This window comes from Bufo bufo, chromosome 2, assembly GCF_905171765.1.
Source record: "Bufo bufo chromosome 2, aBufBuf1.1, whole genome shotgun sequence".
In the NCBI taxonomy this organism is placed as follows: Eukaryota; Metazoa; Chordata; class Amphibia; order Anura; family Bufonidae; genus Bufo; species Bufo bufo.
This window is the reverse complement of record NC_053390.1, coordinates 121,631,689-121,654,067: the sequence shown is the minus strand read 5'-3', so window position 1 is coordinate 121,654,067 and position 22,379 is coordinate 121,631,689. Positions and strand designations below refer to the sequence as shown.

The 22,379-nt window shown below is 48.1% G+C and overlaps 1 protein-coding gene across 2 annotated transcripts in view; it reads right to left on the bottom strand.

Moving 5' to 3' along the window:
• The window catches only part of RASGRF2 (Ras protein specific guanine nucleotide releasing factor 2), a 394,559-nt gene that overhangs the window by 100,316 nt on the left and 271,864 nt on the right, over window positions 1-22,379 (bottom strand). For both annotated transcript variants that reach the window (XM_040421496.1, XM_040421497.1), the window contains exon 12: window positions 15,581-15,717. In XM_040421496.1, the coding sequence (XP_040277430.1) occupies window positions 15,581-15,717 (137 nt within the window). The remainder of the gene's footprint in view (window positions 1-15,580; window positions 15,718-22,379) is intronic.

Here is a 22,379-nt window from a genome sequence, read left to right as displayed (position 1 = left end):
GATGAAACCCCTACCTGTCTAAGCGGCACAGCGGCCTGTGCCAGACTTTGGTGTGGGCGAGGAGCGGGCGTTGCGTGCCCCACCGTGCTTCACGGTAACCACGTAGGGAGCACGGGGTTCCCTGGCATCGTGAACCAAGTGGGGGTGGACCTCTGGGCAACGGCTGACACCCCACGCCAACATGACTCGGGTGCCACGAAAAGAGCTAGCGCGTGTCCCTGACAGGGTGCTCAGTGCGGGGGGCCCCCTCCGTCCCAGGGCTGGCCCGCCCGCCAGCTGAGCACTTCTGCCGCGTGGGGAGCAGCGCAGCCCTCTGGCATGAAGTCGACACAGGGGGGGCCCCCGGCATCGAGGGCCCCACCTTGCCGAAACTAGAAATGCCGCGTGGGGGGCCTCACCGGTCCCTGATGGAGAGCTCAGTGCGGGGGAGCCCTCCTACCTCTGAGGGGCCAACCCACCGCCGGCTGGGCATCTCCACCACGTGGGGAAACGGCGCTGCCCCCTGGCATAGGGGGAGGCTTTATCAGACATAGCCTCCCCCCTTCTAATATGCGGACGTGCCACGTGGGGGGCCCAGCGCTCCCTGATGGGGTGCCCAGTGCAGGGGTGCCCCCCTACTCCATGAGGGGCCGACCCACCGCCGGCTGGGCTCCTCCACCACGTGGGGAGAACGGTGCTGCCCCCTGGCAAACCTGGGGTAACGGGGGAGCTTGTGTGGCTCATCCCCAACTCCGTGTCGTGATGGGCGGAGCCACGTGGTCCCGCCCCGCTCCCCGGCAGGGCGCTCGTCACAGGGGTGCCTCCCCTAGCTAGGGGGCCGGCCCACCGCTGACTGCGTATGCCCCCCACGTGAGGGAGCGGGGTAGCACTGGCTGTGTGTGCGGGGCGAAAGGGGGCGGAAGGGGGGCGGAAGCGGCCGGGGAGGCGGGCGGGGAGAGGTCCTCTTGTGACCACGAGCCCCGCCCCCCCGCCGGGGGGACCACGAGCCCCGCCCCCCCACGAGCGCACGCTTCCTGCGAAACTCTGCACGTCGTACGTATGTGGGAGGGTGCCGGCCGTTGAAGTAGGTGGCCAAGCCCCTCCCACAAATACAGGCCAATGAATCGACCTTTACACAAATCGGCACTCCACAACTTTAGCGGTTTATTGCTCGGTCATGCAACATACCACCCAAATGAATTTTACCTCCTTTTCTTCTCACTAATAGAGCTTTCATTTGGTGGTATTTCATTGCTGCTGACATTTTTACTTTTTTTGTTATTAATCGAAATTTAACGATTTTTTTGCAAAAAAATGACATTTTTCACTTTCAGTTGTAAAATTTTGCAAAAAAAACTACATCCATATATAAATTTTGCTCTAAATTTATTGTTCTACATGTCTGATAAAAAAAAAATGTTTGGGTAAAAAAAAAATGGTTTGGGTAAAAGTTATAGCGTTTACAAACTATGGTACAAAAATGTGAATTTCCGCTTTTTGAAGCAGCTCTGACTTTCTGAGCACCTGTCATGTTTCCTGAGGTCCTGCAATGCCCAGACAGTACAAACAGCCCACAAATGACCCCATTTCGGAAAGTAGACACCCTAAGGTATTCGCTGATGGGCATAGTGAGTTCATAGAACTTTTTATTTTTTGTCACAAGTTAGCGGAAAATGATGATTTTTTTTTGTTTTCTTACAAAGTCTCATATTCCACTAACTTGTGACAAAAAATAAAAACTTCCATGAACTCACTATGCCCATCAGCGAATACCTTGGGGTGTCTTCTTTCCAAAATGGGGTCACTTGTGAGGTAGTTATACTGCCCTGGCATTCTAGGGGCCCAAATGTGTGGTAAGGAGTTTGAAATCAAATTCTGTAATAAATGGCTGGTGAAATCCGAAAGGTGCTCTTTGGAATTTGGGCCCCTTTGCCCACCTAGGCTGCAAAAAAGTGTCACACATGTGGTATCTCCGTATTCAGGAGAAGTTGGGGAATGTGTTTTTGGGTGTCATTTTACATATACCCATGCTGGGTGAGATAAATATCTTGGTCAAATGCCAACTTTGTATAAAAAAAATGGGAAAAGTTGTCTTTTGCCAAGATATTTCTCTCACCCAGCATGGGTATATGTAAAATGACACCCCAAAACACATTCCCCAACTTCTCCTGAATACGGAGATACCACATGTGTGACACTTTTTTGCAGCCTAGGTGGGCAAAGGGGCCCATATTCCAAAGAGCACCTTTCGGATTTCACTGGTCATTTTTTACAGAATTTGAAAAATATAAAAGTCTAGGAACTCGCCATGCATGCCCCTCACGAAATACCTTGGGGTGTCTTCTTTCCAAAATGGGGTCACTTGTGGGGTAGTTATACTGCCCTGGCATTTTCCAGGGGCCCTAATGTGTGGTAAGTAGGTAAATGACCTGTGAAATCCTAAAGGTGCTCTTTGGAATGTGGGCCCCTTTGCCCACCTAGGCTGCAAAAAAGTGTCACACATGTGGTATCGCCGTATTCAGGAGAAGTTGGGCAATGTGTTTTGGGGTGTCTTTTTACATATACTCATGCTGGGTGAGAGAAATATCTTGGCAAAAGACAACTTTTCCCATTTTTTTATACAACCTTGGCATTTGACCAAGATATTTATCTCACCCAGCATGGGTATATGTAAAATGACACCCCAAAACACATTGCCCAACTTCTCCTGAGTACGGCGATACCAGATGTGTGACACTTTTTTGCAGCCTAGATGCGCAAAGGGGCCCACATTGCTTTTATGAGGGCATTTTTAGACATTTGGATCCCAGACTTCTTCTCACGCTTTAGGGCCCCTAAAATGCCAGGGCAGTATAAATACCCCACATGTGACCCCATTTTGGAAAGAAGACACCCCAAGGTATTCAATGAGGGGCATGGCGAGTTCATAGAATTTTTTTTTTTTTGGCACAAGTTAGCGGAAATTGATTTTTTATTTATTTTTTTCTCACAAAGTCTCCCTTTCCGCTAACTTGGGACAAAAATTTCAATCTTTCATGGACTCAATATGCCCCTCACGGAATACCTGGGGGTGTCTTCTTTCCGAAATGGGGTCACATGTGGGGTATTTATACTGCCCTGGCATTCTAGGGGCCCTAAAGCGTGAGAAGAAGTCTGGAATATTAATGTCTAAAAATGTTTACGCATTTGGATTCCGTGAGGGGTATGGTGACTTCATGTGAGATTTTATTTTTTGACACAAGTTAGTGGAATATGAGACTTTGTAAGAAAAAAAAAATAATTTCCGCTAACTTGGGCCAAAAAAATGTCTGAATGCAGCCTTACAGGGGGGTGATCAATGACAGGGGGATGATCAATGACAGGGGGGGTGATCAATGACAGGGGGGTGATCAGGGAGTCTATATGGGGTGATCACCCCCCTGTCATTGATCACCCCCCTATAAGGCTCCATTCAGATGTCCGTATGTGTTTTGCGGATCCGATCCATGTATCCGTGGATCCGTAAAAATCATACGGACATCTGAATGCAGCCTGACAGGGGGGGTGATCAATGACAGGGGGGTGATCAGGGAGTCTATATGGGGTGATCACCACAGTCATTGATCACGCCCCTGGAAGGCTCCAGGGAGACGCCTGTATGTGTTTTGCGGATCCGATCCATCTATCAGTGGATCCGTAAAAATCATGCGGACGTCTGAATGGAGCTTTACAGGGGGTTATCAATGACAGGGGGGTAATCAATGACAGGGGGGTGATCAGGGAGTCTATATGGGGTGATCACCACAGTCATTGATCATGCCCCTGTAAGGCTCCATTCAGACATCCGTATGCGTTTTGCGGATCCGATCCATCTATCAGTGGATCTGTAAAAATTATGCGGACGTCTGAATGGAGCTTTACAGGGGGGTGATCAATGACAGGGGGGTGATCAGGGAGTCTATATGGGGTGATCACCACAGTCATTGATCATGCCCCTGTAAGGCTCCATTCAGACGTCCGTATGCGTTTTGCGGATCCGATCCATCTATCAGTGGATCCGTAAAAATCATGCGGACGTCTGAATGGAGCTTTACAGGGGGTTATCAATGACAGGGGGGTAATCAATGACAGGGGGGTGATCAGGGAGTCTATATGGGGTGATCATGGGCTAATAAGGGGTTAATAAGTGACGGGGGGGGGGTGTAGTGTAGTGTAGTGGTGCTTGGTGCTACTTTACTGAGCTACCTGTGTCCTCTGGTGGTCGATCCAAACAAAGGGGACCACCAGAGGACCAGGTAGCAGGTATATTAGACGCTGTTATCAAAACAGCGTCTAATATACCTGTTAGGGGTTAAAAAAATCACATCTCCAGCCTGCCAGCGAACGATCGCCGCTGGCAGGCTGGAGATCCACTCGCTTACCTTCCGTTCCGGTGAGCGCGCGCGCCTGTGTGCGCGCGTTCACAGGAAATCTCGGCCATCGCGAGATGACGCCAATCGGCGTTAGTGTGACGGTAAGTGGTTAAAAGGACTGTGATACTCAGCTCCTTCTAGACATTTACTGGTGTGTTTACAAACATGGTGAAGTCAAGAGAATGGTCCAGGAAGACAAGAGAAGAGGTGATTTCTCTTCACAGGAAGGGCAATGGCTATAAGAAGATTGCAAAGATGTTAAACATACCAAGAGACACCATAGGAAGCATCATTCGCAAATTCAAGGCAAAGGGCACTGTTGAAACGCTACCTGGTCGTGGCAGAAAGAAGATGCTGACTTCGACTGCTGTGCGCTACCTGAAGCGCAAAGTGGAGAAAAGTCCCCGTGTGACTGCTGAGGAACTGAAAAAAGATTTGTCAGATGTCGGTACTGAAGTTTCAGCTCAGACAATACGGCGCACACTGCGTAATGAAGGCCTCCATGCCAGAACTCCCAGGCGCACCCCCTTGCTGTCTCCAAAGAATGCTGTGGAGTCCAACTTGACAACAAGCAATCTACAGAGAGACCTCTACAACTTGGACAGAAACTGAACTCTGTGATCAGAAACGATGTGTTGAGGCAAAACATGCAGACAGAAGATGTCCTTGATGAACCACTTGGCAAGAAGAACAGTGCAAAGAAGACTGGTTATAGGGACTAAATAAAGTATTTTGAAAAAACTGCCCACAACTACTTAGATCATGGTACACGCTGAGGATGAAGGCAAGTCTGTAATAAAGTCCATTGCGATATGTTGCCACAAAGCATCAGGCACAGGCAAAGGGAAAAGCAGACCAGCATGCCTCAGCCTACAGGAGAAGAGGTGATTTCTCTTCACAGGAAGGGCAATGGCTATAAGAAGATTGCAAAGATGTTAAACATACCAAGAGACACCATAGGAAGCATCATTCGCAAATTCAAGGCAAAGGGCACTGTTGAAACGCTACCTGGTCGTGGCAGAAAGAAGATGCTGACTTCTACTGCTGTGCGCTACCTGAAGCGCAAAGTGGAGAAAAGTCCCCGTGTCACTGTTGAGGAACTGAAAAAAGATTTGTCAGATGTCGGTACTGAAGTTTCAGCTCAGACAATACGGCGTAATGAAGGCATCCGTGCCAGAACTCCCAGGCGCACCCCCTTGCTGTCTCCAAAGATTAAGAAGAGTCGACTCCAGTATGCCAAAAGTCATGTGGACAAACCACAAAAGTTTTGGGATAGTGTTCTGTGGACTGATGAAACAAAATTAGAACTGTTTGGGCCCATGGATCAACGCTATGTTTGGAGGAGGAAGAACAAGGCCTATGAAGAAAAGAACACCTTGCCTACTGTGAAGCATGGCGGGGGGTCAATCATGCTTTGGGGCTGTTTTGCTTCTACAGGTACAGGGAAGCTTCAGCGTGTGCAAGGTACAATGAATTCTCTTCAGTACCAGGAGATATTGGATGAAAATGTGATCCAGTCCGTCACAAACCCGAGGCTTGGGAGATGTTGGACCTTTCAACAGGACAATGATCCCAAGCATACCTCCAAGTCCACTAGAGCATGGTTGCAGATTAAAGGCTGGAACATTTTGAAGTGGCCATCGCAGTCACCAGACTTAAATCCGATTGAGAACCTCTGGTGGGACTTAAAGAAAGCAGTTGCAGCGCGCAAGCCTAAGAATGTGACTGAACTAGAGGCTTTTGCCCATGAAGAATGGGCGAAGATACCCGTAGATCGCTGCAAGACACTTGTGTCAAGCTATGCTTCACGTTTAAAAGCTGTTATAACTGGAAAAGGATGTTGTACTAAGCAGGGCCGCCATCAGGGGGGTACAGCCGATACCCCAGTAAGGGGCCCGGCCAGTTCTAAGTTAATTTTTTATTTTTTTGTGTCAGCAGGGGGGCAATTGATTATTCCTTGCCCCGTTGCCCGACCCTCCCCCCGCTGCGCTGATTCGGCCGTATTATAATTTATACCTAGTAGCTGTGTAGTAGTACAACCTAACCTGTGGACTGTATTCCGGCTGCATTCCCCTTTAAAAGGTTCTGGAGCCGCTGCGCAGAGGAACGTGGCTGCGCAACGGCAGGTGACGTCAGACGCTGTGCCTGTAGCCTGTCACTGCCTGCTGCTGCCTCACGCCTGGACGCCGCCGGCATTCAGATTAGCGCGGCGGGAACTTCTGTTCTGGCCTCTGGCTGACTGGCTAGCCTGGGAGAGGGAGGGACGGACTGCCTGGCCCTGGAATAATCAAATCTGGAAAAAATAATTTGTGGAGGTAACTAAGTTGTGGAAGCCTGCCCAGCTGCCCTAGTGCCCTCGCCCCTCCTCCATCACACACATGATCTTGGACTTGGATGGACCCCCATAATGATTTATTAGGTCCATTAGGTTAGGTTATTACTTTTACTTGCCTTGTTTCCATAAGGCAAGGAAGCTGGGTGGGCTGGCAGGGGAGGGGTTAATAACAATAAGTGATGGAGGATCATGGCCCTGTGGGATATAATCCAGAAAACAGCTTTGCATTTTACCCCCGAGCAACATTATCCAGGGCCATGATGATCCTCCATGATCCATCACTTATTGTTATTAACCCCTCCCTTGCCAGCCCACCCAGCCCCATTTAGCTGTGTGTTCTGCTTTGAAATTTTTTTTTTAGGCCCTGAAGGGGTTAATTAAATGTTGGAGGGGGTGGGGGTGTTATTATTGTGCATATTGTGTTTGGGATCCATTTAACAAGTTTGACCAGTTGGGTTTGAGAGTGGTTGAGTGTCATCCACAGATCCCCCATAAAAATGTGTCATCCACAGATCCCCCATAAAAATGTGTCATCCACAGATCCCCCCATAACAGTGTGTCATCCACAGATCCCCGCCCCATAACAGTGTGTCATCCACAGATCCCCCCCCATAACAGTGTGTCATCCACAGATCCCCCCCCCCCATAACAGTGTGTCATCCACAGATCCCCCTCATAACAGTGTGTCATCCACAGATCCCCCCATAACAGTGTGTCATCCACAGATCCCCCCCATAACAGTGTGTCATCCACAGATCCCCCCCATAACAGTGTGTCATCCACAGATCCCCCCCATAACAGTGTGTCATCCACAAATCCCCCCCATAACAGTGTCCGTCATTCACAGATCCCCCCATAACAGTGTCCGTCATCCACAGATCCCCCCCATAACAGTGCGTCATCCACAGATCCCCCTGTTGCGGAGCTTTACGGTATACCCTCAATATCTTCACTTAAATCCCCTTGTAGCTGAAAAAGCAGGTCAATAACCAAGAGACAATTTCCCCAGTGACTGGACGACACACAGTTTGGGAGTCAACTGACTTTACTAGGCATGCGCACCTGGTTTCAAACTGCCAACAGCCTCATTTACATACAATACATAGATTACTATGGTACAAGGAGAAGTGGGGTCAGACAATAGCAAGGGCTGATGGGAGGTTGAGGGGGGACACTGCAGCTAGTTTACACAGGTCTCCCAGTGTCCCTGAGACAACACCCTGCTGGGGAAACAATGGGACAGGAAAAGGGGGGAGGTGAAGAGGTACAGACAAGAAAGACATTCTGTAAGTGGCTAGGTTTGCCACAATGCTTCCCCAGAACCAAGCCGGCATACACAGTCTGATCCCAACGGATCGGCTTGGGGATGTCCGGAGGAGCGCTCACAGATCACTTTTCAAGTTCAGTTTGTCTGGATAACCCGTCGGCGTTGCCATTTTGCTTCCCAGGGCGGTAGTGGATGGTAAAGTCAAAAGGCTGCAGCGCCAAACTCCAGCGCAGCAGCCGGGCATTGTCTCCTGACACCCTGTTCAGCCACACCAACGGGTTGTGATCTGTGAGTAAGGAAAAGGGTTGTCCATACAAATAGGGCTGCAGCTTTTTAAGGGCCCACACCACGGCCAGACATTCTTTTTCTATGGCGGCGTAGCTTACTTCCCGGGGTAAAAGTTTTCTGCTTAAGTAAGCCACTGGATGCTCGCCGCCATCTTCTCCGACTTGGCTCAGTACTGCCCCCAATCCAAACATAGAAGCGTCTGTGTGGACGAGAAAGCGTTTAGTTGGATCAGGGGCGGCAAGTACAGGGGAATTCACAAGAGCCGTTTTTAGTTGCTGGAATGCCTGCTTACACTCTGGGGTCCAGACTACTATCTTAGGGAGATTCTTGCGGGTCAAATCGGTGAGGGGTTTGGCCAGGGTACTGTAGTTGGGTACAAATTTACGGTAGTATCCTGCGGTACCTAGGAATGCCAGTACTTGAGTTTTGGTACGAGGGGTTGGCCATTTGGCTACAGCCTCTACCTTAGCCGGTTCGGGTTTTTGTTGGCCGCTCCCTACCCGGTGTCCTAGGTATTGGACTTCTGCCATCCCTATATGGCACTTACTGGGCTTCAGAGTTAATCCTGCCTCCCTAATACGGTCTAGTACGGCTCCTATGTGGGTCAGGTGTTCAGTCCAGGAGTGGCTGAAGATCGCTATATCATCTAGATAGGCGCAAGCGTACTCCTGGAACCCATCCAATAGCCGATCCACCATCCTCTGAAAAGTAGCCGGAGCATTTTTCATCCCGAATGGCATGACCTTAAACTGGTACAGGCCAAACGGGGTGACAAACGCAGACTTAGGGATGGCGTCTTCGGCTAGGGGAATCTGCCAATACCCCTTACAAAGATCTATTGTGGTGAGTTATTGGCCCCTGGCCATTTTGTCCAGGAGCTCGTCTATCCGGGGCATAGGGTAGGCATCGGATACGGTCTTATCATTAAGCCTCCGGTAGTCTACGCAGAAGCGGGTAGGCCCATCCCGCTTCGGCACCAGAACTACTGGGGAGGCCCAAGGGCTTTCAGAGTGCTCTATGACTCCTAGTTGTAGCATTTCTTCAATTTCCTTGCGCATATTATCCTTTACGGATTCAGGTATGCGGTAAGGAGGTTGGCGGATAGGGGTCTGCCCTGGTGTTTCTACTCTGTGGGTGGCTAACGGGGTGTACCCGGGGAGATTAGAAAAAGTGGTTCCCTTTTCCCTTATTAGACTATGAGCCTGCGCCCTTTCCTGGGGACTCAGCCGTTCACCTAACTGAACCTCTTCCAGGTCCTCTTTCTGGCCCTCTTTCTCTAGGAGATCTGGGAGAGGTAAATTGTCAAAGTCCTCTGCGGCAGAGGCACAAATAGCGGTCACCTCTTCTATGCGCTCGTAGTAGGGCTTCAGCATGTTCACATGGAGCATGCGTCTGCCCCCTGCTCCAGCGCACGGGCCGATCACATAGGTGGTATCGCAGATTTGCTCCACCACCTTGTATGGGCCCTGCCAGGAGGCCTGCAGCTTGTCATTAGGGACTGGCCGTAGGATTAACACCTTCTGCCCGACCTGAAAGCTGCGGTCCCTGGCCCCCCTATCCTACCATCTGCGCTGTCGTTGTTGGGCCGCTTGGAGGTTAGCACGTGCCGTCTGGGTCAGAGCCTCCAAGCGTTCCCTAAACTCTAGCACGTATGGGACAATAGGGGTACCATTCGTAGTTACCCCTCCCTCCCAGTGTTCTCTGATAAGGTCTAAGGGACCCCTCACTCTCCTCCCGAACAATAATTCAAAAGGGGAGAATCCCGTGGATTCTTGGGGTACTTCCCTATAGGCAAAGAGCAAGTGGGGCAAAAACCGTTCCCAGTCTTTTTGAGTGTCTATGAACGTGCGGATCATCTGTTTAAGTGTTCCGTTAAACCGTTCACAGAGCCCGTTGGACTGGGGGTGGTAGGCGGAGTTTAAGATCGGTTTCACCCCACACACTTTCCAGAGTTGGTGGGTGACCTCTGCAGTGAACTGGGTGCCCCTATCCGAAATAATCTCCTGGGGAAATCCCATACGGGAGAATACTCGCATAAGGGCATCGGCTATAGTCTCTGCATGTACATTAGTCAACGCCACTGCCTCTGGGTATCTAGTGGCGTAGTCCACTACGGTCAAGATGTATTTCTTGCCGGAGGGACTGGGTTTCGCTAGGGGTCCTATTAGGTCTACAGCTACTCGACTGAAGGGTTCTTCAATTATGGGCAGGGATCTGAGTTTGGCTTTATAGCGATCCCCTCTCTTCCCTACCCTCTGGCAGGTATCGCACGTTTGACAGTATTGTCTAATATCCTTTGAGATACCTGGCCAGAAGAAGTTCTGCGTCAGCCGATGTTTCGTTCGGCTGATTCCTAAATGTCCTGATAATGGTATATCGTGCGCGATGCGCAGCAACTCTTGTCTATACTTTCGGGGTACCACTAACTGCTTAGTGGGCACGGGTATGGACCCTGCTACTACCTTCTCTGCATAGCGGTATATGAGACCTTTGTCCCAAGCATATCTCTCTCCCTCCAACCCTCCTTGGTCCTTGTTTATCCTATCTTTATATACCTGCAGGGAGGGATCTAGGGCCACCTCACTGCCAAATTCCAGGGGGGCATCCCAGGGGAGAATAGGAGGGGTGTGTGGCATATTGTTTACCTGAGCCTCAGTGTGATCGGATGGAGCCGTGGTGCGTGTTTGCTGCCGGGTAACAACCGGGTAGGCCTCTTGGATAGTTGGTTGAGGGACAAAAGCAGAGGTGAGCTCCCCCAAGTCGTTGCCCAAAATAACATCAGCGGGCAAATCCTGCATAATTCCCACCTCCACGTTTCCATGCCCTGCCCCCCAATTCAAATGCACCTTGGCAGTGGGAACTTTGTAAATTGCTCCCCCTGCCACCCGTACAGCTACACAGTCTCCGGTGAGGGTGTGCTTAGGCACCAAATGATTTTGGACCAGGGTTAACGTGGCCCCAGAGTCACGTAATCCTTGTATACTCTTTCCCTCCATGTGTACCACCTGGCGGTGCCCTTGGCGGTTGTCTGAGGCGGCTTGTATGGGGTTTACCTCGTGTAGGATCCCCAGAGGCTCTTCTTTTGAGGTGACTGTGGATGTTGGGAGCACAGATTCTCTTTGGCAGCAGTGTACTGCACCCCGATTGGGGGGGAGGAGAACCCTGGTGGTTCCAGTTCTGGCGAGGTCGGTTACGTGGGCAGTCTCTCTGGATGTGCCCCTGTTGGTTGCAGGTGTGGCAGCAGATCGGTGGTCGGGTATTGTACCTAGGAGGGTACGGGTTGTGGCTCGCGGCTGGTCGTGGGTGAGCCAAGGTAGTCACTGCTGGCAAAGGGGTGGTAGATCCAAACGTGGTCCAGTGTGGTGTGCGTTGATCTCGCCTGGTGTCTTGGAACTCGTCAGCTAGCTTGGCTGCCTCTGGTAGGGTATGGGGTTTGCGATCTCGTACCCAATTTTGAAGTTCTGTGGTTAGTCCATTAAAAAACTGCTCCATTACTATTAACTGGAACATCTCTTCTATAGTGGTGACCCGTGCCGTTTCCATCCACCCCTTGGCAGCTCGTTGTAGTCGGTGTGCCCATTCAGTGTGTGAGTCTTTTGTTTGTTTCTTGATGTCCCGGAATTTGAGTCGGTATGCCTCAGAGGTAATGGCATACCGTGCTAGGATGGCTTGTTTGACTTTGAGATAATTCCTGATGTCTTCGTCTGGGACGGTCCGGTATGCCTCTGCAGCGCGGCCTGACAATCTACCTGCCAGCGGGGGTACTTGGTCGGCTGGGCTGATGTCGTGTAGCTGGCACAACCTTTCGAAATCCTGTAGGTATTCGTCAATATCACTTTCTCCTTCTGTGTAATTTTTAAAAGCTTGGTAGGGAATCTCAGCTTTTCCCTGGGTAGTGCTGGTAGGCGCTGGGGCTCCTTCCCTGACTCGCTGAATAGCATTTTGCTTCGCTACAATGTACTCGTGTACATCTGCTATCAGTCTTTCCAGTGTCTCCATGGAGGGGGTGTTTGGGTAAAAAGCTAACCTGCTATTGAGCTCTCTTGTAAATTTTGTTGGCTCTGTCTCCTGTGGAGCTGCCGCAGTGGTCGCTCTGTCCCCCTCCATGAGTTCGGCCACCAGAGTAGCTTTGGTTTTGTTGCTGGCTATTCTTCCCCTTGCTTCCAATAATTCCTTTAACGTAGTTCGTTTCAATGTTGCATAATTCGTCTCCATTCACCGTTCGTTCGAATGACTGCACATATTCTCGAACTCCGGTATATCCGAATGGCTGTTTCAACGAACTGCTGCTTTGCTGTGTTGCAAGGCTTGTATCCCGCCGCTTGCCACCAATTGTTGCGGAGCTTCACGGTATACCCTCAATATCTTCACTTAAATCCCCTTGTAGCTGAAAAAGCAGGTCAATAACCAAGAGACAATTTCCCCAGTGACTGGACGACACACAGTTTGGGAGTCAACTGACTTTACTAGGCATGCGCACCTGGTTTCAAACTGCCAACAGCCTCATTTACATACAATACATAGATTACTATGGTACAAGGAGAAGTGGGGTCAGACAATAGCAAGGGCTGATGGGAGGTTGAGGGGGGACACTGCAGCTAGTTTACACAGGTCTCCCAGTGTCCCTGAGACAACACCCTGCTGGGGAAACAATGGGACAGGAAAAGGGGGGAGGTGAAGAGGTACAGACAAGAAAGACATTCTGTAAGTGGCTAGGTTTGCCACACCCCCCATAACAGTGTGTCATCCACAGATCCCCCATAACAATGTGTCATCCACAGATCCCCCATAATAGTGTGTCATCCATAGATCCCCCCATAATAGTGTGTCATCCACAGATCCCCCCCATAACAGTGTGTCATCCACAGATCCCCCCCCATAACAGTGTGTCATCCACAGATCCCCCCCCATTACAGTGTGTCATCCACAGATCCCCCCCATAACAGTGTGTCATCCACAGATCCCCCATAACAGTGCGTCATCCACAGATCCCCCATAACAGTGCGTCATCCACAGATCCCCCATAACAGTGTGTCATCCACAGATCCCCCATAACAGTGTGTCCTCAACAGATCCCCCATAACAGTGTGTCCTCCACAGATCCCCCATAACAGTGCGCCTGCGCACTGAGGAAGAGAGAGAAAGGAGGGGAAAGAATCCTCAAAAGCAAGCACAGCAGACGACTGAATAGCTTCTTTTGTAAGTAAATTGCTTTATTATAAATGCAGTTTAATGTCTGTTTTTGTCTTTTATTATATTCTGTCTTTTGCTTAAAGGGACAGTAAAAAAGTTTTTTTTTAGTTATGTATGATGCTTTTTGATAATAAATAAATGTAAATGTAGTGCCAGTGGTGCTATAATGTGGCATCCCTGCATACTGCAATACTCTCGTATTTATATATCTTATTTCTATATACTTATTTAGTTTTTTCAGTAGTATGATTAAGCGGTGAAAATTATTAGTGCCCCCCACCTTTTTGACTGTGGTATCTTATGTGCCCCCCCTATATATTGTTACTAGAGTTGCTACTGACCTGACTGACTGATTGCAATTTGTACTCAGTGCAGTCAATCGATCAGTCACACTCACACACACTGACATCATACACTTTCATGCAGCACCCGGTCATACCTCTGGGTCTGTCCACTGAGGTACGTCCACTGCGCTATGATGTCACTCGTTACCTTACCTCAGTAGCGCTGTGGCGGAGCTCGGAAGAGGAGCACTTTTTACTGTCTTTGTAGTTGTAAAAAAAATAATGAAATTGGGGGTGGGTCCTTGGGGGTGGAGGGGGGCTGGGAGGCGGAGTCAGGACAGATTCTACAGGGGCGGGGTAAAAGGGGGGGGCCAGGCCTTGAGCTGTGTAAGGGGCCCCAAAATTTCTGATGGCAGCCCTGGTACTAAGTACTAAGATTGAATGTCACTTGGGGGTTGAATAAAACTGATAATGATGTGAGCACAGAAAAGACATTTGTGGTTATTTCATTATAAATGTTATGTTATATTTGTCTGACTTACAAGTGCCTCTTTGATTTAATTGTAAAAAAGATGACTGAAATGATCAAAATCAATGTCAAACTGGCCAAAACACTCAATTTCAGTGGGGGTTGAATAATTTTGAACACAACTGTAGGTCCATCAGAATTCAGATTGTGATGCAATGGAGACAGGAACTGATGTGTGTGAATACAGCACTTTTTTATTCTTAAAGAATACATGTGGTTGTTTAACTTGGCATGTACACACTGGTGTAATGGCTTCCATTTCTAAGGACAGGCCTCTGACTTTTTTTTATTTTATTGGATTTTCGTGAAAACATAGCATATACAAACCCCTCAAACAATTCCCCTAGGAGCAGGAATGAGAAAGAGAATATTCAGGGATCTAAAATTGTCTTTATGAGAATATACCAAAAACTACATGGCTACGCATGTAGTAGTTCTTTTCTGTAAATGCGATGTAGAAGTACACATATGAAGTCTACATGCAGAGCGAAAATTAGGGATGGAATCAACACACTATTCTAAAAAAAATCAAGCTTTGATCCCCTCTATTAGTCTAATTCTTTCCCATAAGCAGAAAATTATCAAATGGACTTCTCTGGGGGTAGCTTGAAGACAGGCATGTAATCTTATATTGCTTTGGACTTTATGTCTGCCTTACATTTCACATACACCCCTTTCTCTCTAATCTGTCATTTTTTGTAAAAGACATTCAGAAATAATGTGAGGATTCAGTTCAATCTGAAACAGCAAATTATTTTCTTGCCTAATACAACATTTTAAGGCTGCCCCCAATAAGTCCCTATTGACGTTTAATATGACATTCCCCCCCCCCCCCCCCCCCCCCAATTTTTACGGCAAGAACTGTACAATAGTGATAAAAAAATTCTTGACAAGCTGTGAATGCATGCATGACACATACTGTATGTTATAGTGTATGACAGGAGTCAGCAACCACTGGCACTCCAGCTGTTGTGAAACTACAATTCCCTGCATGATCCATTGACTTCTGTGGAAGTTCCTACAAGAGCTGAGCAAATGTGCATGCTGGGAGATGTAGTTGCAGAACAGCTGGAGTGCTGGAGGTTACTGACCTCTGGTATACCCAGAGTTGTTATTACAAAGGGATTGCAAGTCGCTACTAAAACAGACGACAGGGGAGATGACAGGTCCTCTAAAAAGTTTCTGGTCAGTTGTAAACAAAGTTCAGCAGTGTTACCTATCCCAAGACTTCTGTTTGTCTCTAAAAGTATCTGGGGTATTGGATCCTTGTATTATGTCGGTAAATATTAAAGGTGGATAAATGACAATACATACCTGACTGATATCACTGGTCCAAGCTGCTTTCTCTTGACGTGATGGAGCCAACAGAACCACGGTGAAAGGTGTAGCATCTACAGGTTCCACCACAATCTTAAAGTCCAGGTGGCCAAACACATATCCAGACCCCTTTGCTTGAGAGATCAAAGTTATGATTACAAAAAATGCAGAAACGGAAGACATACAGAAGAACACAAATGATAATAGCGTCTCAGCAGGTCCTAAATCACACAACTATATAAAAATCATGGAAAATGTTTGCGATTATTTGAATTAATTTGCATATTGTATAAAACTATATAAGCATATAATACATGATGATATGTAATCATAATCTTGATAAAAAAAACTTAACCCCAGGGCAATTACTATCACCCTACCACCGTGGACTAATCACTGATGCTACCACCAGCTGATGACTTCAAATCTAGACTGTCGTCGATATATGTGCATACAATGATCTCGACAAGCAGTATGCTGCATTCACATCTGCACTGATACAAAGGCATAGTAAATCAAGGGAAAGATCTGAGGCTCTATGACCAGCATAATGATATAGACTGCAATGGAATACCTGCACGTCTCTTACAACTTTAAGGATCTAAAGCTGCCAACCAAATGTTGACAAGAGAAAAATGACTAAATATAGCTTCTGGTTCTGTAGACAGGACACCTGGTGGCCCCACAGTTTAACAATTAAAATATGTTCTAGGGTTTTGGAACATGGATTTTGCCTTTGAAAGTGGTTGAAAGTACATGTTCAAGGAATGCATTAATGTCCAAGAAAAATGTAAATCTGATGCGGTTAACATAATTCAGGGTGCACATGTATTTATTTTACTCACTTATATAGTACTGACATATGCTGCAGCACTTTACAGACATTATCATCACTCGCTATCACCAATGGAGCTCACTATAAGTTACCATCAGTATGTCTTTAGAGTGTGAGAAGAAACCGGAGTACCGAAACCCATACAAACACGGGGAGAACATACAAACTCCATGCAGATGTCTTCTTTGGTTGGATTTGAACCTAGGACCACCGAGCTACCACATCAGCATTCTATATCAAAATATTTTATATACACTGCTCAAAAAAATAAAGGGAACACAAAAATAACACATCCTAGATCTGAATTAATTAAATATTCTTCTGAAATACTTTGTTCTTTACATAGTTGAATGTGCTGACAACAAAATCACACAAAAATTAAAAAATGGAAATCAAATTTTTCAACCCATGGAGGTCTGAATTTGGAGTCACACTCAAAATTAAAGTGGAAAAACACACTACAGGCTGATCCAACTTTGATGTAATGTCCTTAAAACAAGTCAAAATGAGGCTCAGTAGTGTGTGTGGCCTCCACGTGCCTGTATGACCTCCCTACAACGCCTGTGCATGCTCCTGATGAGGTGGCGGACGGTCTCCTGAGGGATCTCCTCCCAGACCTGGACTAAAGCATCTGCTAACCCCTGGACAGTCTGTGGTCAGGGCCGGATTAAGAGCATCATGGGCCTGGTGCTGAGGATTTTGCTGGGCCTTTTTATGGAACTGCACTCAGTGTCTTAATTACATATATATTTTATCGATACCATTAAAGTATTTTGTTCCTGCAACTACCTCTTCATTTGGCGTCTATCTTGGCAACATGGAGGGGGACCACAGAAGGGGGGCCCTGAGGGTGGGGGCACCCTCAGGGCACTATAGTGTCAGGAAAACCGCTTTGTTTTCCTGACACTATAGTGATCATTTAACATGACTATGAAGATTACTATTTTCTAGCTGCTGTGGACTGTGGACAACAGCAGCTAGAAACAGTAATTTTCATAGAGCTGTGTTATGATTTATGGACACAGCACTCAGCATGCTTAGCCAGTCAGATAGAAGGCTGGCTAAGCATGCTGAGAGCTGTGTCTAAATAACATAACAGATTAAAGGGATTCTGTCACCAGGTTTCACCCCTGTCAGCTAAAAATATGCTGATGTTCAGGGCGTCTTCACGATTCCTAATGTGGGCTTATAAATGTCATCTGTGGGCTCATTTAGCTAAAAAACTGCTTTTACTAACCTGTCAGTCAAACAAATAAGGTGCCCAAGGGGATGTTAATGGATGCAAGGTGCCGGCCGCACCCGCCGCCGTTCGTGCCCAGCGCCGCCTTTCCAGACTTCTGCGCCGCCTCCTAATCCTCTGTGGCCTCTCGCTCTCCCTCCCTCCCCCCTCCTCCTGCTGTAAGATCTCGCGCATACAGGGGTTGAGCGAAGTGCCGGCGCATGCGCACTTCGCTGTAAGAAGCCAAATGGAGAAGTCCAGAGCCCTGTGCGCAAGCGCGAGATCTTACAGCAGCAGGAGGGGGGAGGGAGGGAGAGCGAGAGGCGGCACAGAGGATTAGGAGGCGGCGCAGAACTCCGGCACTTGCCGGCACCTTGCATCCATTAACATCCCCTTGGGCACCTTATTTGTTTGACTGACAGGTTAGTAATAGCTGTTTTTTAGCTAAATAAGCCCACAGATGACATTTATAAGCCCACATTAGGAATCGTGAAGACGCCCTGAACATCAGCATATGTTTAGCTGACAGGGGTCAAACCTGGTGACAGAATCCCTTTAAAGAAATTACTGTTTCTAGCTGCTGTGGACTAGCAGCTAGAAACAGTCATTTCTTTAATGTGTTATGTTATTTAGACTGAGCTCTCAGCATGCTTAGCCAGTCAGTAATTTTCATAGTGCTGTTATGATTTATGGACACAGCTTTCAGCATGCTTAGCCAGCCTTCTATCTGGCTGTGCTTCTTGAGAGTCACAGTCCACAGGCTCAGAAACAGCCTGTGGACTGTGACTCTCAAGATGCAAAGCCAGATAGAAGGCTGGCTAAGCATTCTGAGAGCTGTGTCCATAAATCATAACAGCACTATGATTGCCCTCCCTTCCAACTGGATGAGTTTATCTGATACCTGCCCTGCTCCAGAAGCTCCTGCTGTCTCGCGGGCTGGTGTGGCAGAGCGCTGTGGGCTGTGTGCTGGTCGAAACTGCTGAGCAGGTTGCACACAGCGCAGCGTGCAGGAGGGATAACCGCGGGCGCACTGAGGTCATATCCGGTGGGCCGGCACTACAGGAACCGCATCAGCTGCTCTGACGTCCTGCCGCCGGATATCCTGTGACGTATATCCGGCGGCAGGACGTCAGAGCAGCTGGTGCTGTTCCTGTAATGCCGCGGCCCGCCGGATATGACCTCAGTAGTGATGGGAAGTTCGGATCTTTCAGATGAATCAGATCTTCGGTTCACTTGCTGAGTCACTGACTGCTGAGCTGACTCGCAAGTGAACCGAAGACTCTAGGTGCCGGTGCGCATGCGCAGATGCTATCCATTCGATTCGCTTGCTGCTGCTGACTCAGTCGGCTCTTCAGCTCTCTATGAGTGAGTCAGGATCAGGAAGAGTGATTGATTATAGTGATAGTGAAGGGAAGCTGAGGCTGACGCCGGACAGGAGGACTCAGGAGCTGTCACTGTGGTGTGCATTGTTGTCTGTTGTGCATTGTTACCCACAGTGACAACAGTCTGACACTGACAGTAGTACAACGAACCAAGTGAAGTGAAATGTGAATGCACGCACAGGGAAAACTATGTGCTGAATTGATAACAGTATTACAGTAACACAGTCACTGGCTGATAATAAAATAGTCCCCACAGTCCCCACTTAACGGAATCCATAAAGGAGATGTGAACCCACCCTTAGTTATATAGCTACTGAATGAGATGCCTTTAACATATAGATCTCCTGAGAAGCCAATTTGATCCTAAAGGGTTAATTCAACCTGTAATCTAAACTCTGTGTCATCTGTCACTTCTCTTATCTCTCTGCTCCTGTCCCTTAATCTTATCACTGCTGCAACAAAAGCAGCTGAGAGCCTCAGTGTAACCTGTTCTAGACTCTGACAGCCTCAGTGTAACCTGTTCTAGACTCTGACAGCCTCAGTGTAACCTGTTCTAGACTCGGACTCAGTGTAACCTGTTCTAGACTCGGACTCCGTGTAACCTGTTCTAGACTCTGACAGCCTCAGTGTAACCTGTTCTAGACTCTGACTCACGGCTCTTTTAACTCAAAGAATCGAATGAGTCACTAACTAATCGGATCTTTAGATTCTTTTAACCTGAGACTCATTCGATTCATTTTTATTCTTAGACTCCCTGTACTACTCAGACTCAGAGCTGCTAGTGCTTGCCTTGCCTCAACTCTGATTGGTTGGTGGGCGGGGAGGGGAAGGGCTGGCAGAAGCTGCTTCCACTCTAGGATCATATTACGCTCCTCCCGAGTCCCTCCCTCAGGCTCCCTGCTGCCAGCGTGAGGTGCGCGTCTCTGCATTGTGGAGCGGCCCTTTGGCTGGCGGATGGGCCTATTTTATGGTAGGGGCCTGGAGATGCAGCTCCATCAGCCCCTACGTTAATCCGGCCCTGTCTGTGGTGCAACGTGACGTTGGTGGATAGAGCGAGACATGATGTCCCAGATGTGCTCAATTGGATTCAGGTCTGGGGAACGGGCGGGCCAGTCCATAGCATCAATGCCTTCATCGTGCAGGAACTGCTGACACACTCCAGCCACATGAGGTCTAGCATTGTCTTGCATTAGGAGGAACCCAGGGCCAACCGCACCAGCATATGGTCTCACAAGGGGTCTGAGGATCTCATCTCGGTACCTAATGGCAGTCAGGCTACCTCTGGCGAGCACATGGAGGGCTGTGCGGCCCTCCAAAAAAATGCCACCCCACACCATTACTGACCCAATGCCAAACCGGTCATGCTGGAGGATGTTGCAGGCAGCAAAACGTTCTCCACGGCGTCTCCAGACTCTGTCACGTCTGTCACATGTGCTCAGTGTGAACCTGCTTTCATCTGTGAAGAGCACAGGGCGCCAGTGGCGAATTTGCCAATCTTGGTGTTCTCTGGCAAATGCCAAACGTCCTGCACGGTGTTGGGCTGTAAGCACAACCCCCACCTGTGGACGTCGGGCCCTCATATCACCCTCATGGAGTCTGTTTCTGACCGTTTGAGCAGACACATGCACATTTGTGGCCTGCTGGAGGTCATTTTGCAGGACTCTGGCAGTGCTCCTCCTGTTCCTCCTTGCACAAAGGCAGAGGTAGCGGTCCTGCTGCTGGGTTGTTGCCCTCCTACGGCCTCCTCCGCGTCTCCTGATGTACTGGCCTGTCTCCTGGTAGCGCCTCCATGCTCTGGAAACTACGCTGACAGACACAGCAAACCTTCTTGCCACAGCTCGCATTGATGTGCCATCCTGGATAAGCTGCACTACCTGAGCCACTTGTGTGGGTTGTAGACTCCGTCTCATGCTACCACTAGAGTGAAAGCACCGCCAGCATTCAAAAGTGACCAAAACATCAGCCAGGAAGCATAGGAACTGAGAAGTGGTCTGTGGTCACCACCTGCAGAACCACTCCTTTATTGGGGGTGTCTTGCTAATTGCCTATAATTTCCACCTGTTGTCTATCCCATTTGCACAACAGCATGTGAAATTGATTGTCACTCAGTGTTGCTTCCTAAGTGGACAGTTTGATTTCACAGAAGTGTGATTGACTTGGAGTTACATTGTGTTGTTTAAGTGTTCCCTTTATTTTTTTGAGCAGTGTACATTCTTTAATTAGTAATTTGAACAGGTGAAGCATTAAAGGGGTTTTCTGGGATTACAATATTTATGGTCTATCTTCAGGATAGGTCATCAATATCTGTTCATGGGGGTCCAACTTCCGACACCCTGGTCAATCGGATGTCTGAAGAGGTTGCAACGCTATACTGAGCGATGTGGCCTCTTCTTACACAAGTTCACGTTCATTGGTCATAAGGCCTAGGCACATCTCAGTCCCATTCAAGTGAATGGGGATGAGCGCGATACCACGCACAGCCACTATACAATGTACTGCACTGTTCTTGGTATACTGTGAGGAGGCTGCATTTCTCCTGAGAGCGCCGTGGCCTCTTTTAACAGTTGACTGGCAAAGATGCTGGGAGTAGGACCCACACAGATTAGATATTGATGACCTACTCTTCTGTAAAACCCCGTTAATAAAAAAAAAATGCAAAAAGTACATACAGTAGTAGCAATATAAAGTAAAACAACAAGATAATGTCTCTGGATGGTATAATTGTAATGTGGCGCATGGAATGCAATTTTAAATTAGATTGCATGGATTTGCATGTTCTTTCTTGTGGTTGTCAGGGCCGTGGCGGATTGTGACCCCAGCTTCAAAATAAAAATCTTAAATATTACATAATATTGCTATTGTATAGTTAAAGGGGTTTATATACATTCTTTAATTAGTAATTTGAACAGGTAATGCATTATAAGGGTTTTCTGGGAGTACACTATTGAAACTTTTTAACTGATAACCCATCCATCTTCAGTATCTGACTGGTGGGGGTCCGACACCTGGGTCTTTCGATGATAAGCTGTTTGAAAAGGTTTGAATGGGGCTGAGCTGTGCCTAGGCCATGTGAGCGATGAACGTGACGTCACTGGCCTAGAGAAAGCTGCATGAAGACCACGTTGCTCGCAGGAGTGCCTCAACCTTCTCAAACAGTTCGGCAGGGGTCCCGCGTGTCAGACCCTTCAGACATCCAATCCAGAGGATAGGTCATCAATTATAAAGTCTAGGAAAACCCCTTTAAATTTAATTATATAAATATATGTCATGTGCTATCAATCTAAATTTATTATCCAAAAACAGTGACAACAAGTCATGTAGTCGGATTTGGGTGGTGGGAGCTGGAGCGTGGAAAAAAAG